Genomic DNA, 23,195 nt, shown 5'->3' on the forward strand with positions numbered 1-23,195 from the left:
TTATTATTTCAGTTTTAATTTATTTTCTCAGTGTGACATCGTTCAAACAGGTGACTTGAATTAGACAAAGTAAAAAGGAAACAGACGTATGAAACAAATATGGTACAGATTTGTAGTTGTTTTTGTTGGTGGGAGTATTGTAAAGGTTGTGTTCTCTGTTAGTGTGTTATATATTCATAATTCTAATAACCGGAGGAATTTGCAGGTATGGCTGAAGGTAGAGAGAGAGAGAGAGTCGAGAGGGAGGGGAGTCGACAGGCAGTCAATGGCAGGAAATAAACAGGAAATAAAAGGTGTTTTAAGAAAGTGTGAGTCACTGCAGCCTTAGAGGTCCTTAAGCATGCAGCCATAACTGACCTTTTTTATATTATAATTAGAATATTAGGCAGTTTTCCTGCAGCAGAATGCGAGTTTAGCTGTGGACAGACACAAAGATGCACACTCACTCACAGATGATCGCATAATCCTCCCCGCAGATATATTAATAATAAAAAATAATGTAGATTACAATAATATTAGGGTACGTTTATTCAACAACTACATTAATAAATAATAACAAGGAAAAATATAATAATATTAATACAATAATAAGGGGTTTGGTTCAGGAAGGATGCGGTGACCCTGGGTTGACCTTCAGGACAGGAAGTTGAGTCACATTCAGGAGACCGTTACACTTTTAGACACAACGTTCTGAATAAGTCGGCGACGATGTTCTCATATTTTAATATTTCGTCGGGAGTCTGGATTTAAAGGCTTTGAGCTTCTCCCACGTTCCTTGTCTCGTCTTATCTGTCGTTTGACTTGATGAATGTAATCTTTGTGCTGTTCTGTCATCACCGCAGGTTACTTCGGATAGGAGGGTCAGCGATGTGCCTGAAATGAAAGCAGCCTATTGTAATGGCTAGGAAAAATATGCGGCCGGGAGGTTAATACGTTTTTGTTCCTTTTTGGCAAGTGTGAGACTTTCTTCTGCTTTACACAGAGAATTCATAATGTGAAAATGTTTCTCTCGTATAATTAATAAGGAGCAGGGCTCCTCTTTGTGCTGTTGTTTGATAACACACACCTCTTGGCCTGTATCCATTTCACGTAATACATTCCTGTCCTTGAAGTATTACTCGAACTCCGATACATTATAGTGAAACCTGCTCATCCAACACGTTTCACAAATATCAAATCTGAATTAATAAAATAATATTAATACGTTTACTTGATTTAGCACCTTTTACAGTCACAAAGTCCTTCACATAATAAAAAAAAGTGTTAAAATAAGACCCAAACATTAAAACGAGCAGGCAAAGAATAAATACCGCGGGAAATATCATTTTTAATAATTAAAAAGATTTCAAACATAATTCCATTTTCAAGGCTTGTTGTTGTTTCTTTTAGCAAATCTCCAATCAATGTTTGCTTTGAAAAACAAATAATTCTGTCTTGCCAGCAGGATTATTGTTGGATCGCAGAGATTTTCACATCAGCAAGACGAGAGATTGGGTTTAAACCTTTTTTTAAGTTAGTTTTGTGTGCTGCTTGAACATGTTTTCAACACACACACACACACACACAGAGTCAAAGAATAGTTTAGTATTCGCTCCTTCAGCCCTTTGTGACCGCAGACATCTTGAACTTCCCCTTGCTGAGCTGACTGGACTCGCGGGGGAATACCATCAGAGAACAGAGGAAGAGGGAAACACTGCCGGCCCGTTTTGACAGCTGACATACCTCTGATCTTCAGCCGCACCTCTGGAGCCCCGTGAGACGCTCTCAGGGGTCTCTCCCCGAAACTGCAAGCAGAGCAGCGCCTGCACTTCTTCCCCCAGCAGATACACGGGCGTCTAGTGAGGCGTGAAAGCTCGAAAGCACGAGTTCAATATGGGACTTTGAAGGAAGCGGGCTGCTCAGAAAAATGGCTGATCGTGTGAGACGGGAGATGAAAAATTAGCGTGTTTTGGTTCTTTGCAGATTTAGTTAGGAACGGTCAGGTAGCAGATATGAAGATAATTCACGTCCACTTCGAGAAATACTCACATTTGGGGATTTTGCTTCCTCACCAGGCAGCAAAATATCTCATTTATAAAGAGATATTTTCTGCTCTTTCCCAAACCTTTGTACATTAAATCCGGGCCTATTCTTTTTAAATACAGCCATTATATCCATTTTGTTACTTTCATTTACTCAATTTGCTGATTTCGATGTAGTTTTGTTAAAAAACATTTTATTTTTTAAGTACCATGGATCTGGTACTTTGGCTTCACTGAAAACCCAAAGCTGAAGTACATTCTCTCTATTGATCCATCAAACCAGTGAAAGTCTGTTTCTAATTGATAATTGCTGATTTAAAAAAAAACTCTACTCTTGAAGAGGTCGTGAATCAGCGAATACATATTCTGCTGCTACCAGAAAACACCGTAATCAGCCTCTAGAGGAAAAGAAAACTTCAAATCCATGTTGATTACATTACATTTGACTCATTCAGCTGCTTTTTCTCTCAACGTATTTTGTATCGATTGGCTCTGACTCAACTTAATTTTAAACCCTGAATGACCCGTAACTTGTAGCGAGCAGTTCATTCTGTTCAGGTCCAAAGACCAGCGTAAACTCCCAAACAAGCATCCATGTTGTCCAGCTTCCTGGCGCTGGCGGGGTGGAGCCGCCATTATCGCACATCCAAATCTCTTATCGGAGCCCAGAGGGGCCCAAATCACAACTTCCTCAAACGCCGACTCATTTTGTAAAAAAGGGAAGAGGCCGCTGCCTGCTGCTGCAGTCATACAGGAGCGCGGGAGATACCATCGCTTACGTAAACGCCGAGCGGAGAGAGGCCCCTGAATGCAGCACTCAGAGTCGGTGACGGAGGACAAAGTTGTTTCTGGCTGCTGTGAAGTGTTTTCTTCCTCGCTGGACTCATGATTCATGTGGTTATGAGGTCACATACGTATACGTGACGTTTCTAAGCCTGTGAATTTTTCTTCACTAGTGTAACTGCTCTGATGTCATTCAGGTGACCCCGAGGCTCCGTTAGCCAGCATACAGTTAGCCTAGCATATAGGTGTATAATTAAAATATTGTGCAGAATGAGGTGTTCTGATTTGAGGAAGATTCTCCCGTCCACGGTTATCCCGTCTCAACACTCGAGAGGGCATTATCACCGTTATGCAAATGTGATTAACCAGCTGTGTTTAATTAACAAATATTCTGGGAAAACCTTTAAGACGTATTGACGTGTGTGTGTGTTATCCTTTTACAGACAGAGACTAAGTGGCAAGCTGCTAATGTTTGCAAGCTATTTGCTGTAAGTTAAACTATCAGTGTTGTGACATCATTGATAGTTTTAATGTTGTTTTGACACAGATGTTGCTCCCATGTTGCTGTCGAGGAAAAACTAGCCAAACGACGGCATCAGCTCATTCTTTTCTATATTTTCTTTCTTAAATCTCCTTCCTGGTTTCTCAACATGCAAATCACCCAGGAAATAGTCTGTTTTACACTTGCATAGCTAACTTATAGTAAAGATATAGTTAGCTGTGACAGGAAATGATTTAGCATGTTTTGAAATGTCACAATAAAATGTGTCAGAATGTTTCCTTTAACGTGGAGAAGGAATCCGTCTAAATGCCAAAAAGCAAAACTTTGAACACTTCTTTCTTCTTCTTCTTTTTTTTAAAAGGTATCAGGAACAGTGAACATTGTCTCGGCATTAAAGGGAAATAGAAGCTCGTTACATAAAACATGTTCAATGTTTCCCAAAATAAGAGGTCATGCGGACACAGTCCGGTTGCAAGTAAAGAAATTAAGTATACTTGTAAAGAAAAAGAAAAGATGAATAAGTACAAATCTAATCAAGTGTGATAAATGAATTAGTGGCAGAACAAAATAAAAAAATGCGTCTAACGTGAATCAAAATCCAACCCCGTCTCCCAGAAGTGAAGGATTGTTAAACACAAAAACAAGAGCAGTTTACCTCCTTAAGGTTTCCTGGATTTCTGTGTTTTGATATAAAAATGTATGATTTCCGTCTCGCTGCCCTCTAGAGGCTCCGAGGTTAAACATCGGAAACACTTCGTACGTAAGGAATGAAATCCAGGTTCGACTGACCCTTTCAGACTCTTTAGACTTTGACACATTCTCAGTTTTCCCTTTCGGGTGATTTGGGTGTGAATTCTTCATGCAAGGCTTCCAACTTAACGCTATAAATGATCATCGGTTTATTTTCTCTGCAAGCCTTTGCGATCTCAAACATTTTCAACAAGCCGTTTCTCTGAGCTCTGAGCCTTAAAGCAGAATACGAGACCCATTTAAATCGGGGAAACCGGTTTAAAGGTCGAAAGCTTTTAACTTGTGACCCTGAAGAATAACGGCGGCTGTATCTTTTTCCATTTCTGTGCTTCGGGAGTGATGTCAGCGGTGAAAAACAGTGGCGTGTGCGCTCTAACTCCGGTAGCTTCACATATCCAGCGGATTTACAGATCCTCTCTGGGACGTGTGAGGCCGCCGCTCGGCGAGCACACTTGATCCCTTTTCTATCTCAAATGTCACATCTCCATCGCCTGAAACCTGTTTAACAAGCAGGACGTCTGAGTCCGGATAAACAAACGCTTCTATTTCAACGTTCAATTGTTAATTTCTCTGCACATTCTTGACTCTGAGTCAGTTTTCCCCGCCTGTCGTCTTGACCATCGCCATGTTCGCTGGCTCCTGTTCTCCAGCCAGATCGCTTCGTCACCTCAAGCTTCCGTTTTGATGTCAAGTACATTTTTTGAGAAAAAAAAAAGGAAATGTGAAAAAAAGTGCGGGGACTAATGTCGGCCATATTTCACGCTGTCTGAATATGAAAACAAGAAATTATTTCTGACCACGACGGCCGGACATGAACATTTCAGGGAGGGCTGCGGTGCACAAATATGTTGAGACCTCTCCGGAGGTCCCGAGCAGCCCGAAGAAATGATTTCTGTCGCTCCTCATTGTAAACATCGCGGATCAACAAGAATGTTTTCTTTTCAACTCAGCCTTTTTCTAAATCTTCACATCAGAGTCTCCGCACAAACACCATTTCACTGCAGTGGAGGTTAATGTGTTGTGAGTGTCGGTGCAAATATAGGAAGTGTTGATTAAGGCATATATAAAGAATGTGTTTCTGTTTGTGTTGCTTGTCAAAGTTTGTATAACAGCTATTACTTTACTCAGACGAGGACCGAACACTTGTTTCTATTTTTTAGCTCTTACTTTATAAGCAATGATATGTTGTGGTTTACTTTGTTTCAACAAATGTACTTTGTGCTAAATGCTGTAAATGTAAATGTTTGCTCATCATCAATAATAAGACCGGAGCAGGTATCACAAATAAGCATTTAACGTACATTTAAGAGGGAATATTTGAAGGATACACCTAGAGTCACATAACAGTAGATTGACATCACAATATTAATAACAATAAAATGTTAAAGTCATACTGTAAATTTACATTTTCAAGCCTTTGTGATAATGAAAAGACATTTTTTCAAGTTGAAGTAAAAAAAAACCACAGATGAGATCTCCATTCCACCTTAAATGAGAAGAACAAGACAAATGCAGCACTTAGAGACAAAGACACGAAGCAGCTTACCTGAAAACGTCTGATTAGCATCCATCATGTCTTTCTTTGGCTTTGTCTGTTTGTTTTCCATCAGCTCAGGTTTACAGAATGCTAACGGCTTCGAGGTCTCTTATAAATGATTAAAACAATCCGGCACAAACATTCCCAAAGCTCAGAATGTTAATCGTATCTCGATGAGATGGATAAAAACTGTGTTTTTACAAAACATTCACCTCTGTGAAATGAATATTTTGACAGTAACGGAATGGCATGTAGGAACTGAAGTGTTGATCTGCTCTTCTATGACGAAAACCTCAGAGGGTGAAATAAACAGACGTGTGGAGATGAAGAGGAGGAAAACATGATGAATCTCTCAGAAGCTCCCATCCCCACACTCAGCCAATTAGCAGTAATTAAAATGGCCTCTTCCAAGAGTCACAGATAATTAATAGCCTGTATGTGCTTCCAGTTTTCCTCTGTCAGTGTTTTTTTTGTTTTTGTTTTTTCCCCTCCTAAATGCAAATGTAATTAAACTTCATAAACACGCGACTGATTAAGGGCAAATATTTGCCCTCTTAAAGCGGGCGGAGCGTGAAATGATTGTAATTGAATGAAATGCTGTTTTTTTTTCCTTCTTCGCTGTTTGCAGAGATTGAAGCCAAGGAGGCCTGTGATTGGCTGCAAGCGGCCGGCTTCCCTCAGTATGTGCAACTGTTCAAAGGTAAATATGATGTCATCGAGAAGGAGTTGATCCCGGAGAGATGCAAGCAGCGTCTTCGGCTGCTCCTCGGCGTCTCATTTGTCTCGTGTGTGTGTGTGTGTGTGTGTGTGTGTGTGTGTCTGTGTGTGTGTGTGTGTCAGACTGCAGGTTTCCCGTCGACGTCGAGTGGGCGAAGCGCGATCATCACTTCCTGGATGAGGACGCTCTGGATTCACTCTGCAGGTAACACAAGTCTGCAACGTTTTCAGGCCAAAGACCCCCAAGGCTTATAGAGACCCGATGGAGGGACCCCCAAGGCTTATAGAGACCCGATGGAGGGACCCCCAAGGCTTATAGACCCGATGGAGGGACCCCCAAGGCTTATAGAGACCCGATGGAGGGACCCCCAAGGCTTATAGACCCGATGGAGGGACCCCCAAGGCTTATAGACCCGATGGAGGGACCCCCAAGGCTTATAGACCCGATGGAGGGACCCCCAAGGCTTATAGACCCGATGGAGGGACCCCCTTTTATATATCACATAAAGTTGCTTATTTAACCTGCCAATAATAGTGTGTAGTGCAGCCTATAGTGCCAAGCATAAAAATACTTTGTAATGATGTATGTATACAATGCTAAGCCAGTACAATCATAATTGTTGACACATTCATATATTTAGAGAACATATTTTAATTCTAAATTGGTATTTCTACATCACAATTTCAACATTTAACACATACGAAGATTTTCTTATCATAGGTTGTATTTGTGTATTTTTGGACATATTTTAATGTTTTGGGATCAAATCATTTCGGGGACCCGCTGCAGTAACTCTGCGGACCCCTCTAGGGGTCCCGGACCCCCAGTTGAACCTGCTTTAAGGTAACACGTCTCCCCAATGGTCACTGGGAAACGTTTATTTTAGTTTAGTTTCTTTTACAACCACATTTGATTATTTGTCGCCAATAAAATGCTCCAGTGGAGCAGCTAGAGGTTTAGTGCCTTGCTCAAGGGCACATCAGTGGTGGCAATGAGGGACGATTTATCCCGCTGGTGCAGGAATTAAAGTCTCCCTTCGAGTGACAAGCTTGCTTTTTAAAAGGCCAGTGATTTTCCTCTTTTGATTTATTTATTAAAAAGTGTTTTTCTAACTTTCTCGTGACTCCTTTTCAAAACAAAAGCCCTTTTGACACATTTAAAGACTTTGTGTAGCAGGCCGTCGTCATGTGACACCGCCAGTCTTAACGGCCATCCGCTTTCATCTCTCCTTTCCCTTTTTTCTAGGAGATTAAGCACTTTAAACAAAAGCGTGGAAATGAGGCTGGAGCCGCGGAGATCTAAACGCAGGGTGAGTGTTGAGAGCAAACAGCGAGAAACTGGAACGCAGCGGGACTCTGGTCGGGAAGCAGCCGGAGCCGCGGGGAGCAACGCGCCGTGAAATCTCCCCGTTAATCTTCACTTGATTCTGGCTGATGTAAAGTGATCAGTCCTCCTCCTCCTCATTCTCCTCCACGGCTTTTCTCCTTCGAGGAGAAAGTGAAATCCAGGAGGAAAATAGAAGCTGAAGTTATAAAGAATTCAGATTTCTACAATTCCTTCAGTTTATCACCTTTAAATGGATGTTGGAGGATTCGTTTATGGAAATGCCCTAAATTTGTAATCATGATTTGATCTAAAGTGTGAAGTTGGCTCTGAATTCCCTATTAGAGCAAAACATTTTGTAATAAAATAAGATTTGCTCAAAATATTACTCACTTTTTTGGTAAACAGCAACTGGATGAACACAAAGAACATCGATTTGATCATTAGTTCTCGAGGCTAGGATAAAAATCTAACTAAAATTTAAATTCCTTCTTTCATCCATTACATTCTTTATTAGTCTGTCTTGCTTTAAGAATCAGAATCTGATTTATAAATGCTTACCTTACCCCCCCACACTAAACCGAACATGATGTATGAAATCTGAGTCTGCTGAATCCACAATATGTACTCAAACAATCTGATTACATTTTAAATACAGTGTGTGTGTGTGTGTGTGTGTGTGTGTGTGTGTGTGTGTGTGTGTGTGTGTGTGTGTGTGTGTGTGTGTGTGTGTGATTCTGTTTGCATGAATGTATAATGATGTTCACCCTCGTTTAAATGATTTAAAGCACGTGTTTGTGTACATTTCAGGCGTCTGTTTGCAGATTGTTGTGCATGACTACATCTCCCTGCATACATTAGTGTCGTCGTGTTATTTGTGTGCTAGATATCTGCTTGACATCTGAACTCTTCTTCCAGGGAGACGACTGCGACGAAGAAGACTTCTGCGCCATCAGCCCCAACTGGACCTACGACAGGCGGACGCGGCGATGGCGCCGGCTCGACTCCGCCATGGACGTCCTCCGCCTGTCCGAGAGCCCCACCCGACCCCAGGACGCGTCTCTGTGCGACCGCCACGACGTCTGCTCCATCCACAGCTCCAGCAGCACCGAGAGCGAAGGCCACAGCGGACGCCGCAAGAGTCGCAGGGACGCCGGCGCCGCCGTGGCGACCGCCTCCTCGCTCAGCACCACGGCCAGCACCACGGACGACCAGGAGACCAGCAGGAGCTCCTCCCGCTGCTCCTCCACCAACAAGGTGACTTCTCCGGACGTCTCGTTTAGTGGAGCGACCTCCCCTGGCGGGAGCGGCGGAGGATCGTCCTCCGTGAGTCTGGAGGCCGACGGCTGCTTCCCGGACAAACCGCCGAGGAAGAAAGGCACCAGTCTGCTGAGGAAGATGGAGAAACTGAGGCTGAGGGGAACGAGCGGCCTCCTTCAGTCCGGCAACGGAGGGAGTCGGGCCCGGCGGCTTATCAGCGGGCCGGTTCAGGTCCGGGAGGAGGAGAGGATGGAGAGGCTGCATGGCCCGTCACGGTGAGGATTGTGGATTACTTTAAAGTCACTACTGTTTTAGATGACTTGGTTGTTAACCAGATCAACCACAGGTTTCACCTGCAGGTCAAACGATATGATAGTTATGATGACAGGGAATATATATGATGGAAAAGATGGATGTTTGAAAGCATGTTGTGGAAGGATGTTCTTCTGCTAGTGTTGTACCTCCAGGTATTTCCCAGTGCAGCTTTAACTGTAGCGTCCTTCCTCCCTGAATGTCTCCAGCCTGCAGGGTCGACCCAACAGCCGCGCCTCCTCCTCGCCCTCGTCTCCTCACACCATCAGCAGCAGCAGCAGCAACAGCCACTCGGAGAGCAGCAGCACCGTCAGCACGCCGAGTCCCGTCACCCGGGTCCGGAGCAACTGCAAGCGCTCCAACAGCGGCGTCGGGGTCTTCTGTGGAACGACCCCGAACAACCAGAACCATACGGAGGCCGAGGTCAGTCCAAGATGTTGTTTTTCTTCTATCAGTTTTATTCAAAGCAAAGTACACAACAATCTGACTGCAGTTTTGTGGATCAAAAGAGATATTTTAAAAGCTGCAAACATGAGATCTTTTTATTATTTGGTCTTATTATCTCTATATTCTGCCAAGAGTAGAAAAGACTCAGTCAGTGTTGTAGTCAAGGCCACCTAAACCTAAAGTCGTGACCCAGACCAGAGTACGTTGAGACCAATACGAATTTGAGGGGTTGAGACCAAGTCAAGTCCAAACCCAGACCCGTAAGGTTCCATAAAAACCCCACCAGACTTCAAATCTTGCTCGTAATCTCTCTGAAGATTTTGGACTCGATTGGCTTCGATACTAAATCCCTGAACCAGGTTTTCGAAAGCCCAGACCTCAGAGTTACAATATAAATCGAGGTGTTTGTTCCAGACATCCAGATGTATTTTACAGCTTAAATACAAACAGCTTGTGTCCATTTTTTCATTCTGAGTGATGCTAAGCGGCTTGTACAGTATAAATGTAGATAGAAGGACTTTTTGAATAATATTGAATAAATGCATAATTTTATATTCACTCCTTTTCTTTCCATTAAACCTTGACTTATCCTTCTGTTTACTGTCTCAGGACTACAGGAACCAGATCAACAACAACAACAACAGCAGCCACGAGAGTCTGCTCTTCCAGGTCCCCAACGGACACAAACCGGGGACCTTCCCCACCTCCCTCGCCCACAAGCACGCCGCCCTGTCCCCCATCATCGACAACACCTCCGTCAACTGGAGGACCGGGAGCTTCCACGGTTACCGGGGGCGACACAGTTGCCGCCGCGGTGCGTCATCGCTGCCCACCGGTGACCAGGACCCTTTGGCTTCTCCTCCCCGCGACGGCGGAGTCCGCAGTCCGCTCGCCGTGCTCGATCATCGGCTGAGTGTCTACGACAACGTGCCCGACGACCAGCAGCTGTCTGAAGGTGAAGGCGGCCGGGCCGGGAGTGGCAGCGATGCAGAACTGATGGGGGAGGAGCCAGAGGTGAGTCCCAAGACTGTTGTATTTATACTTCAATATTTAAGTTTAGATTGTATTCAGGTGAGAATAAGTTTGCCAGACCACGTCAGTGTTTGAACCCCCTTTCCGACGGCAGAAAACAACTTATCCTCTCAGTTTTTTTTTTATTATTAACACAAGTACTAACTTCGTAGGTGAGCAAAACATTTCAAGTTCAAATTTCATACAGCTTTTCTCTTGAAGCCTCTAGAAGTCCTGACACTTTAAAATCTTTAAAACATGTCTTTACTGATCAATCATTACATCTCAGGCCAACAAATAGAATGTAATATTTTATTAAAATTATTGGTTAAGTCACATTTTCTAAGTCGTTGCAAAAAAGCTGCAAAAAAAATGTTGCGAAGAAAAAAAATCAAAATATGTGGGAACGATGATGAGGGTCAGCCCAGTATATGTGTTGTATATTTCATATAATAAGGCAACACATTGATTGAATTGCTGGGAGCTGTAGAAACAGTGGGACAGCAGAGCGGAGCTGTCCAGGTGCTGAACAGGTGACCTCACTCTACTGCAGGTAGCTGTCCATGGTGCTGAACCTCTAACCGTCGCTACAGTGGATGGGTGTGTTCAAGGACTGGATGTTCTGTTATTAATGTATATTTTCAAGAGGGTGAAAAGTGAGTAGCTATTAGCCATCGATATGCACAGTATATTATGGTTATGTCTGCCATCTGTCCCTGTTAGGGAAGGTTTTCCATAAAGAATAAAATACAGATTCATACGTTATATATCACGAGCAAAAATCAAAAGAAGAAGGAGTCTCTCTCTCTCCTGCCTCTCTACTAGAGGAAGGATAAAGTCCCCTGAAAAAGAGATCAAATTAAAGTCTATAAAGACACGGGTCTTTCGATCAAGGTTATTGATTCTGCAAAGCGAGGCACCATATGCCGTTTTTCCCATAAAGCCAGACATGTTGTGTGTGCTCTTATCAAATTCCATTTTTCGATTTCAACTATACAATCATCAGTTTGAATGACTCCTCCTGCTTTAGACGCGTCTCTTTTTCCAAAGTGGAAGAGGAGCCATTTGGAATAAAGCTGGAACCCTCTTTGACAAAACGATGGCAGCCACGGATGTAAAAGTAGACATAAAATATTATAGAGGTCATTAGGGAAAAGGCTTTAAAGGCACCAGTTATTTTTACTTCTGCTCCTCGGAGACATTGAGTAATACCTCTCCTCCAAAACTGCTGCATGGCAGTGAATCCCTCCTTTGAAAAAGTCTGCTGAATCAGTCAACCGAAGAAAAAGTAAAAAGAAACTTTTTCTTGTTGGCATTGTATTTAAATGTTAATGATGCTTTTTTTTTTGTTGGAAATGTCTGTGGAAATTAATCATTAATATTTCTGTGATTTTTTGCCATATTGTTTCCTCTCTCAGGTGGGTCGATTGTTGGAAGGTGAAGATGTCTTTTCAGCTCTGGACAGCGTTTTGGAGAGGATTGGAAACCTCCAACAACTGGTCTCCACCTGGTCCGAAAATCTATCCGAGGACGACTGTCAGAGGGGTTCCTCCTCCTCTTCGTCGACCTCCTCCTCCACCTCTTCCTCTTCCTCCTCCCAGGATTCACCTGGTCACAGCTCCTCGGCGACCTCCCCCTGCCCTTCTTCCCCCAGCCACATCCACCTGGACACGCAGCGTCCAGAGGAGACGGAGGAGGACGAGGACGAGGAGGAGGTGAAGAGCCACGAGGAAGTACCTGTGAATGGAGAGGAGCCGAAGACGAGCTCACCACCACCTAGGAGCAGGTGAGATGCACATAAATCATGGTGGACGGCTTTGATCACCTCTTTAGCGCTGCTTTTATGTCTCTTTTTGTTGCATATTCGTTCTCATATTTGAAGCAATAAAACCCATCGAGGCCTTTGCTGTTCTTTGTTTGTAAGAGGTACTGTGAAGTGTGTGTGTGTACTTATGTGTTTCCCGTTGTGTGTCCAGCAGAGTTAGCCAGCAGCTGCACTGGTCCAGCGAGCAGAGCCTGCCCTCCCTGCCTACCAGTCCAGGGGTGGAGAACCAGTCGGTGTCCCAGTTCCTCCTGCTGCAGAAGCTCTCCCTGCTCAAGCTCACCGCCCTCATGGACAAATACTCCCCGTCCAGTAAGCAGGGCTGGAACTGGTAAGAGGACAGACGGGGGCTTGTTTTGCATGCTTGAAAATACATGTGAGGGTCGAGCAGAAGTTTTGCGGGAGATATTCCCGGATTCTTGTGCTGCTGCACACCTGGAGTGGAGAAACTTCTTCAAGGGAACAACCGTGTAGGCAGGCGGAGGGTACATATTTCACCAGCATATTAAGGAAATGCGTTCAGTATTCATGGCTCGGGTGCAACCTTGCCTTAGCGTGAACAAAAAAAAAAACATGCTTCAAGAGCAATAAACTCTTTTGCCCCCAAAAAAACACCCAGGAAAGACTTTGCCTTGTGTCTGTCTCTGTGGGAAACAAGGTTTCAGGCTTTGTGGGTTATTTTGGACTGTGTCTCTGTACCTTTTGTCCTTCTCCGGCTTCATCTTTTTATCTACATTTCTTTCTTACTCAGTGTGCAGAAGGTTGTCAAGGTCAACACCCCAAAAAACAAAACAAACAGCAACTAGAATGACATTCCCAAGTTGTTTAAAAATAGTTTATTTAGCTGGAGTCTCTGCAACAGAGGTGACAAGCGCTAGTACTACTAAAGGTGTATTTATGGGGAATAAGGCAGGTTGAAATCAACGGGAATAATCGTGTACGTACTAGATTGTCGACACAGCATAATAGAGGTAGTGAGGGTGAGACGAGGCCTCTGCCTTTTAATAAGGACTATGCAAACATTTGAGGTCATACGCTGTTCTTGTTTAAAATGTTTTCACTGCACCTTTAACATGGATTTAATGAGATCAGTGTTTTGCCTCCCACACTGTGTTTTTTGGACTAAGCCCTCATGCAAAATCGAGACAAATTAGTTTTTTTAAGAATACAAAGGGGGATGTTATGCTCAATGAGATAAGGTTGAATGTGGAAATTCAACCCCTCCTGAAATTACTCCTCACAGTTATTCGTTTTTAATTTTCAGGGATCAAACGTGTTTTTTTTTGTTTTTTTTTTCGGGGTGGAGATTCAGGAAGAAAAAAAAAGCAGAAGTTCGCTGGCAGAAGGTTGAAAAGCTGCAGCTCCCTGTAGTTCAGGTGTGTTTTAGCATTTCAAACTGCTCCCGTTTTACAGAGATAAAACTTTAAAAACATCACATGAAACGGGAGTGAAATCATGTCCAGACTGACTGACCGCGACACAGCGTCCTTTTTTTTTATTCATCCAACAAAATATATTAAGCTCAGGTAAGTCACATGACTTTGTTTCGGCTGGTTTTGGATTGGATGAGAACCCGGTTCCCCTCTCGCTGTGAATCCACGGTGCTAACCGCTGCACTCATTATAGCTGGTTTGTTTAATCCACACATAAACTGATGTGTCAAAATGCAAATTTGCTGTGACATGTGTTGGGACGTTTCCATGGCAACTGCACAAAACCAATAAAGGGGTCGACGCATGTAAACGGTGATCTTAAAAGGAGCCGGCGGGCAGATTGTGTTTCTACTAAGCTTAACCGGCTGCTGTCCGAGTCTTCATATTTAGATCTATACGTTAGAGTCGTATCAATCTTCTCACTCATTCTTTGTGAGAAAACGGTTAAGCGTACGTCCGAAAATATCAAACTGTTGCTTTAAGAGGAACCTCTTCAGCTGGAACGCCTTATATCTCGTCCCTGAAGAAATTGGGCTGGAATTGAAATAATAAAATAAAAAAAGTGACACAGCTCAGCAGTAATTTATCTGTAAAAGTCACACACAGTGAGTAAAACCCTGTGTGCTCTGCTACTACAGCACCGTTTGGCCAAATGATCTTATAACAAAAAAAAAAGGAGAGAAAAAAATCTCTCGAGGCTTCGACGATTAGTTCAGGTCTCGTCATTTCAGTGATTTAATCCCTGATGCCGAAGCGAGCGCCAGATGATTCGAAATACAGCAATTAACTGCAGATTGGGAGAGCTGATACTCGGAGGCACTTTCCTTGAAATAGACTTTTTTTTTTTTCAGAGAGACACTGTTAGATGTCGAAGAAAAAAAGAGAACCATATACCATTTTCTCTGAAAGCGATGGCGATGTTTTTATACCAAGCAGAGAAGAGGTTTCATTAACGATTGTTGGATCCTTTTATTTTAAATATTACTATAACAAGACTGCAGTTTTAACCAGGGTGCACTCGGCCTGACACATTACACACTATTTCAAGTTAGAAACTAAAAACGGCTTTCTTTGGGCTTTTAAGAAAAAAATGAAAATGATCGAGCGGTTGAGTTTTTGGGTTTATCTGGAATAATTTCATGTCCAATAGGGGAAAAAATCCTCCATTGGTATTTATGGTTGGAAATATGTGAATATAAAGTCTCTTTGGTTTCTCAATGCCTTTGTTTTTCCTGGAGAGTTGGTTTGAATGATTGTCTAGCTTGATGCAGACTCATGTTTGGTTACATGAGATTACAAATTCTCCGGATATTTCCAAAAGCATTTGATGAATTTAGGGACAGGGTTTGAAAATTTAGAAACTAGAAACCTGTTGACATGACATCTGTTTTGTATTTAATGCATTAGTCACCAAACACAACTCTTCCCTCGGCACAACTCCATGATCTGCTCTCGTTCACCCGCAGGACGGTTCCTAAAACCCCGAAGACCAAGGTGATGGAGGTGAAAGGTCGGCGGGTGTTCGGGGTTCCTCTGCTCCTCAGCGTCCAGCAGACAGGAGAGCCGCTTCCTCCCAGCATCCTCAGAGCGCTGGTCTACCTGAGGACCGAGTGTTTGGACCAGGTACTAGAAGACCACCGGAGGCCTGCAGGGGTTTTAGAAACACGAGATGGCTTGTGAAATGTTCTGATGAGTCGGTTCTCTCTCAGGTGGGTCTGTTCCGGAAGTCCGGGGTGAAGTCTCGTATCCAGTACCTCCGTGAGCTGGTGGAGTCGGACCCCGACGGCGTCTCCTACGACGGGCAGTCTGCCTTCGACGTGGCCGACATGGTGAAGCAGTACTTCAGAGACCTGCCTGAACCCATCTTCACCAGCAAACTCTGCGAGTCCTTCCTCCACGTCTACCAATGTGAGCGCTCACGACCCTCGTTTGACCTTTCCACTGATTGATTTGCAGGAAAAGTAAAGTCTCCGTCTAAAGTTTGACTTTCCTTTTTTCAATCTAACACACAAAGCAAGCAAGTTAAAATGCTAATGTTGTGTATGATCATCACTCCAGTGTTTAGCATGCTAACAAGCTTTTCTTTAACCACTTATCATCTCCATTTCCCTAAACATACCATTAGTTTTTAAAAATTAATACCAAGAATATTAATTAACAGATTTTAGTCTTGCAGGAGAAAGATAATCCATCACATTGAAGACTTTATTTTTGCTTTATTTTTTCAGTTCTAAATCATGTGACCCGCATGATTAAAATATTAACAGGCCGGTTTTCTCCGTGCAGATTTTCCCAAGGATCAGCAGCTGGCGGCGGCTCAGGCGGCCATCTTGCTGCTCCCCGACGAGAACAGGATGGCGCTGCGAGCGCTGCTGTTCTTCCTGCGGGACGTGGTGGCGTGCGTGGAGGAGAACCAAATGACTCCGACCAACATCGCCGTCTGCCTGGCGCCGTCGCTTTTCCACCTCAACACCCTGAAGAGAGACGCCAACGCACCCAGGTGAGAATCAGCTGCAGCTCTAATCCGTCCCGTTACTCTTAAAGGCATCGCTTCACAAGGCTTTATTATTACAATTACATACAATGCATTCAGAAACAAAAATAATAATAATAATAATAATTAAAAAACATTAAAATGATAAGAGATAACAGAATAATATAGATAATTAAATACAAATATATATCATATAATATAAGCTGACTGTGTTGAAAAGTTTGGTACAAAAGAATATCTAGAAATTTAGTTTTTATAATATCCTGATATCAATTCTAATCAATGTCTGACTGGAACATAGACATACAGTAAAATATAAAACAATACAGTAAAAATATTATAAACTTTTTAAGATTTTTTTTATTGAAGTTTTTCATATTTTTGTACTTTTCATAATATTTTCCTGACCAAGTTTATTTCTGAGCGTCCAGCAGGACAAGCTGTCACTCAGATGATCAGGCTGTGACATCATCATGTTCACTTTTAAACCTGATTCAGGTTCAGATCCCGACTTCACCTTCTTGCTCTGTGTCTGAATGTGTGTGTTCGTCGCCATAGAAACACGTTGTTTTTCTTCCTCCTATTGTGGCTTCATTAGACGCCATGTTTCCCAAAGTCCTCCGCTCTCACCGATGACATCACCTCTGGATCACATCCAGCTGTTAACACTCGTAATGAGAAGCTACAGGTTACATCACCTCCGCCAACATGTTTCCATCCTCAGCTTCACTGAAAACCCTGTTTGGAGTTAGATACGGGAGAGGAAATCCAGAGGGGGGGTGAGATGTGGGGAGATAATGAGACTGTTGAGATTTATAATGCCTATGCAGTTGGTAATTCATCAGTGTCTGCAGACAACTCACTGTTTATGCATGAACGGCTTCTTTAACGTCAATGGACGTTTCCAACACACTTAGATGGACAATAATGAGCCTTGAATTCCTGCAGCTCTCTCTCCCTCTCTCCCTCTCTCTCTCTCTCTCTCTCTCCCTCTCTCTCCCTCTCTCTCCCTCTCTCGTCTCAATGTGGCAATTTCCGTTTTCTCCGAGACAATTTTCTCTCACGGGAGACAATAAAGTAACCTTAACCTTATTGTCGCCTGTTGCACAAGAAAAAGATAAAAAATCAACAATGTGTTGGTGCGTCTCGCAATACTTCCTTAGATAAAGATATGGTTTCATTTTTTTAGAGGATCGGTCAGCTGGTAAATGTAGTTTAGAGGAAATTGTGCATTTGTTTGGGACTATTTTCTGCGGTGGATGAATCCACATTTAATGCTTTAGGTGGTATTTTGGACAAGAGTGGAGCTGTAATAATATATATCAGGCTTTCATGCGTTCATACATGTTTTATTGGTTCAACCTTTCCTTCTTTCTTATTCGTACTTCTTCTTTAATGCCACGCCACACATTCATCTTGTTCCTGCTCTCATCTTATTCTCTTTTTATCCTTCTTTTCTCCATCCACCCTGCTCATCTTCCTTCCCCCCTAATATCTCCTCATCTCAGTCACTTAATCACTCAACATCCTCCCTCTTCCTTTCATCTCCACCTCTTCCCACTTTGGCCCCTCCCTTCACTGACGGGACAGTAGATGGCGATGACATAACGCACAATCAGCACTTTGCGCCTCCCGTCTTCCTGGAAGCGTCCCGGCCTGTCAGAAATCATGTCACTCTTTGTGGTGGGAACAATAACGCGGGAAATTGACTGCCGCTCCGAGCTGCTCTCCCACAGATCTATAAAATCTCATCTCCGCCTCCTTTTTGCTCGTGTTTCAGCTTGACAGAACTCAGCGCTCCGTCGGAGTACTTTTTTAATGGTCTAACTTCTTTGTCCAGGAGGCTCAGTGGGTTTGAAGTGTTGTGTTTCCAGTTTTTGCAGCAATGAAGCGAGTCCGTTTGTTGTTTGCCACCTTGAATCAGTTAAAGTGAGCGCGACCTTTTTGTCGTTGAAGGTCGAGTCACAGGAAGTACAGCCTGGGTCGGCCGGACCAGCGGGACCTGAGTGAGAACCTGGCTGCCACCCAGGGCCTGGCCAACATGATCACCGAGGCCCAGAGGCTCTTCCAGGTACTGACGACCTACTCCCCCCACTGTCTTTATTATGACATACTATGGCATCTTTTATGAGATTTTTCTGCATTATTAAATATTTAATGACATACGTTTTTTTTATTTAACATTTTTATGGCATGTATACTGTGATTATTTATTTTTATGACAAACAATTTCGGAACGGAGCCCAAATATATGGTAATGATGACATTTATTGCCCTTCATCTTCTCCTACATGGTTGTTCTATAGCTAACATATAGAGGCATTTACTCACGAGTTAATGTGGAATATTATCACCGAGGTCTTTTTCCTATTTCAGCTTTACTTATAAAGTAATATGATGTAATGTTTTTTCACCATACTATACTTTGACTTTTTTCGTGACTTTTTCAACAAACTTTAGTCATGAATTTTTCGTGAGTTTTTCCTCATGACCTTTCCTTTTTTTACTTTTTTCGTGATTTTCTTCGACATACTATACGAGCCTGTAAGGAAAACCCTTTTGAAACTTAACAAATAACAAATTCCGCTTTGTAGCTTCCAGAGTTTTGGCCGAGTCAGCGATCAAGTGCTGCAGGCTCCATTGAAGACTCCATCTGTGAGGAGGGAGGAGGCTTGGTGTCCACAAGTCTGTGTGGTGGCGAGGAGGACCTGGAGGAGAGAAGGAGAAAACTGCAGCTCAGCACCCAGTACCTCCTGAAGGAGGCGAGGGAGAGGAGCCGAGGCTGGGAGAGCCACCCAGCTCCAGAGACTGTAGATCTGGCCTTCAAGAAGGTAAATGGAGGGAGTTTTTCAACATCCTATAGTATGATTTGTTTCCTCATACTTAATTATGACTTTATTTGTGTCTACACTTATCTTTCTTTCTCTTTATAGTATAGTAAGTCTAAACAAAGTAATTGTAAAAGATGTCAAAAAAGTAAGAAGTCTTGTATGAATGTAGTAAAGTTCGTTTGGTGTATGACTTAAGAGTCATTGTGTTATTTGCAATAACAATGAAAAAAACATTCATAGTTTATTATGTACAGGTACAGTAAGTGATAAAAAATAACACCAGTATGCAATAAAAACGTCATTATTAAAGTCTGCGTATGGTATGCCATAAAAAACATTTTTTTAAATGGAATGGAGAACTACATATATATAAAAACGTTCTCATTTTAAAAAATTAACCATGTACGCAGTGATCTTTCATAGTTTGGGTACGGGCACGGCTAACTCTCCACCCGTCTGCAGATGGACGACGGCTGCCCGCTGTGGATGTGGCGGGGCTCCGTGGAGGTGGACGCCCCCGAGAAGGAGCTGCTCCACCGGCTGCTGAGGGAGCAGGAGCTGTGGGAGAGAAGCCTGCGCCAGGGGGGCGTCGTCCAGACCTTGTCCAAGGATGCCGATGTGTATCGCTACCTCCTCCAGGGCCAGGGCCACGGCCTGAGCTCCCGGCTCCCGCAGGAGCATCTGCTGCTCAGGTAATGATGCGGGGCCCGCCCCAGGCTTCGAGGCATGTGGGTCGTATTCTGCCGAGCTCTCCATCATGATAATCTCATCTCCACCCTCTCAGGACATGGCAGGCAGATCCATCCTCAGGCCCACTGTACCTGTCCTCTGTATCCACGGAGCACCCTGAGGTGCTGTCGGAGGGGGTGAGGGCCGACGTCCAGTCCTGCCTCTACCTGCTGGAGCCCACCGGAGCAAGGAAGACCAGACTGACACACCTCTGTCGAACAGATACCAGGTAAGGATGCACACACTGGAAAGAAATTACGGATTAATTTGTGATGTGTAAAGAGTTACCGAGGGGAGCAGAAGGTAAAAAATGTATCCACTCATTAAATAACTGCCAGGATGCAGGAAGATCTGTGTTATTTAGTTATTAGGGGAGGAGGAGCAGTATAGTATGTCACAAAAAAATCCTGAAAAAAGTCACAGTATAGTATGTTGAAAAGTCACGAAAAAAGTCATAAAAAAAAGTCCAGAAAAAAGTCCCAGTATAGTATGTTGAAAAGTCCCGAAAAAGTCCTGAAAAAAATCACAGTATAGTATGTTTAAAAGTAACCAAAAAAGTCCTGAAAAAGGTCCCAGTATAGTATGTTGAAAAGTCACGACAAAAGTCCTGAAAAAAGTCACAGTATAGTATGTTGAAAAGTCACGAAAAAAGTCACAGTATAGTATGTTGAAAAGTCACGAAAAAAGTCATAAAAAAGTCCTGAAAAAAGTCACAGTATAGTATGTTGAAAAGTCACGAAAAAAGTCCTGAAAAAAATCACAGTATAGTATGTTGAAAAGTCACGAAAAAAGTCCTAAAAAAAAGTCCTGAAAAAAAATGTCACAGTATAGTATGTTGAAAAGTCACGAAAAAAGTCCTAAAAAAAAGTCCTGAAAAAAGTCACAGTATAGTATGTTGAAAAGTCACGAAAAAAAGTCCTGAAAAAAGTCCCAGTATAGTATGTTGAAAAGTCACGACAAAAGTCCTGAAAAAAGTCCCAGTATAGTATGTTGAAAAGTCACGAAAAAAGTCCTGAAAAAAGTCACAGTATAGTATGTTGAAAAGTCACGAAAAAAGTCCTTAACAAAGTCACAGTATAGTATGTTGAAAAGTCACGAAAAAAGTCCTGAAAAAAGTCACAGTATAGTATGTTGAAAAGTCACGAAAAAAGTCCTTAAAAAAGTCACAGTATAGTATGTTGAAAAGTCACGAAAAAAGTCCCCAAAAAAAGTCCTGAAAAAAGTCACAGTATAGTATGTTGAAAAGTCACGACAAAAGTCCTGAAAAAAGTCACAGTATAGTATGTTGAAAAGTCACGAAAAAAGTCCTGAAAAAATCACAGTATAGTATGTTGAAAAGTCACGAAAAAAGTCCTAAAAAAAAGTCCTGAAAAAAGTCACAGTATAGTATGTTGAAAAGTCACGAAAAAAGTCCTGAAAAAAATCACAGTATAGTATGTTGAAAAGTCACGAAAAAAGTCCTAAAAAAAAGTCCTGAAAAAAGTCACAGTATAGTATGTTGAAAAGTCACGAAAAAAGTCCTGAAAAAAGTCCCAGTATAGTATGTTGAAAAGTCACGAAAAAAGTCCTGAAAAAAGTCCCAGTATAGTATGTTGAAAAGTCACGACAAAAGTCCTGAAAAAAGTCCCAGTACAGTATGTTGAAAAGTCACGAAAAAAGTCCTGAAAAAAGTCACAGTATAGTATGTTGAAAAGTCACGAAAAAAGTCCTTAACAAAGTCACAGTATAGTATGTTGAAAAGTCACGAAAAAAGTCCTGAAAAAAGTCACAGTATAGTATGTTGAAAAGTCACGAAAAAAGTCCTTAAAAAAGTCACAGTATAGTATGTTGAAAAGTCACGAAAAAAGTCCCCAAAAAAAGTCCTGAAAAAAGTCACAGTATAGTATGTTGAAAAGTCACGACAAAAGTCCTGAAAAAAGTCACAGTATAGTATGTTGAAAAGTCACGAAAAAAGTCCTGAAAAAATCACAGTATAGTATGTTGAAAAGTCACGAAAAAAGTCCTAAAAAAAAGTCCTGAAAAAAGTCACAGTATAGTATGTTGAAAAGTCACGAAAAAAGTCCTGAAAAAAATCACAGTATAGTATGTTGAAAAGTCACGAAAAAAGTCCTAAAAAAAAGTCCTGAAAAAAGTCACAGTATAGTATGTTGAAAAGTCACGAAAAAAGTCCTGAAAAAAGTCCCAGTATAGTATGTTGAAAAGTCACGAAAAAAGTCCTGAAAAAAGTCCCAGTATAGTATGTTGAAAAGTCACGACAAAAGTCCTGAAAAAAGTCCCAGTACAGTATGTTGAAAAGTCACGAAAAAAGTCCTGAAAAAAGTCACAGTATAGTATGTTGAAAAGTCACGAAAAAAGTCCTTAACAAAGTCACAGTATAGTATGTTGAAAAGTCACGAAAAAAGTCCTGAAAAAAGTCACAGTATAGTATGTTGAAAATTCACGAAAAAAGTCCTGAAAAAAATCACAGTATAGTATGTTTAAAAGTCACGACAAAAGTCCTGAAAAAGTCCTGAAAAAAGTCCCAGTATAGTATGTTGAAAAGTCACGACAAAAGTCCTGAAAAAAATCCCAGTATAGTATGTTGAAAAGTCACGAAAAAAGTCACAGTATAGTATGTTGAAAAGTCACGAAAAAAGTCCCCAAAAAAAGTCCTGAAAAAAGTCACAGTATAGTATGTTGAAAAGTCACGACAAAAGTCCTGAAAAAAGTCACAGTATAGTATGTTGAAAAGTCACGAAAAAAGTCACAGTATAGTATGTTGAAAAGTCACGAAAAAAGTCATAAAAAAGTCCTGAAAAAAGTCACAGTATAGTATGTTGAAAAGTCACGAAAAAAGTCCTGAAAAAAATCACAGTATAGTATGTTGAAAAGTCACGAAAAAAGTCCTAAAAAAAAGTCCTGAAAAAAAATGTCACAGTATAGTATGTTGAAAAGTCACGAAAAAAGTCCTAAAAAAAAGTCCTGAAAAAAGTCACAGTATAGTATGTTGAAAAGTCACGAAAAAAAGTCCTGAAAAAAGTCCCAGTATAGTATGTTGAAAAGTCACGACAAAAGTCCTGAAAAAAGTCCCAGTATAGTATGTTGAAAAGTCACGAAAAAAGTCCTGAAAAAAGTCACAGTATAGTATGTTGAAAAGTCACGAAAAAAGTCCTTAACAAAGTCACAGTATAGTATGTTGAAAAGTCACGAAAAAAGTCCTGAAAAAAGTCACAGTATAGTATG

At 42.0% G+C, this 23,195-nt stretch overlaps 1 protein-coding gene across 3 annotated transcripts in view; it reads left to right on the plus strand.

The window, feature by feature from the left end:
- Positions 1 to 23,195, plus strand: part of LOC311025955 (rho GTPase-activating protein 7) — an 83,578-nt gene that overhangs the window by 53,479 nt on the left and 6,904 nt on the right. For 2 of the 3 annotated variants that reach the window (XM_084029157.1, XM_084029159.1), the window contains exons 2-16: positions 6,222 to 6,293; positions 6,434 to 6,515; positions 7,557 to 7,620; positions 8,553 to 9,169; positions 9,416 to 9,629; positions 10,263 to 10,667; positions 12,083 to 12,450; positions 12,641 to 12,817; positions 15,386 to 15,542; positions 15,629 to 15,827; positions 16,206 to 16,419; positions 18,370 to 18,484; positions 19,008 to 19,244; positions 19,707 to 19,936; positions 20,029 to 20,202. In XM_084029157.1, the coding sequence (XP_083885283.1) occupies positions 6,222 to 6,293; positions 6,434 to 6,515; positions 7,557 to 7,620; positions 8,553 to 9,169; positions 9,416 to 9,629; positions 10,263 to 10,667; positions 12,083 to 12,450; positions 12,641 to 12,817; positions 15,386 to 15,542; positions 15,629 to 15,827; positions 16,206 to 16,419; positions 18,370 to 18,484; positions 19,008 to 19,244; positions 19,707 to 19,936; positions 20,029 to 20,202 (3,325 nt within the window). The remainder of the gene's footprint in view (positions 1 to 6,221; positions 6,294 to 6,433; positions 6,516 to 7,556; positions 7,621 to 8,552; positions 9,170 to 9,415; positions 9,630 to 10,262; positions 10,668 to 12,082; positions 12,451 to 12,640; positions 12,818 to 15,385; positions 15,543 to 15,628; positions 15,828 to 16,205; positions 16,420 to 18,369; positions 18,485 to 19,007; positions 19,245 to 19,706; positions 19,937 to 20,028; positions 20,203 to 23,195) is intronic. The other variant, XM_084029158.1, reaches the window with a different exon arrangement.

This window comes from Eutrigla gurnardus (genome assembly GCF_963514095.1).
Source record: "Eutrigla gurnardus genome assembly, chromosome: 15".
Lineage (NCBI taxonomy): Eukaryota > Metazoa > Chordata > Actinopteri > Perciformes > Triglidae > Eutrigla > Eutrigla gurnardus.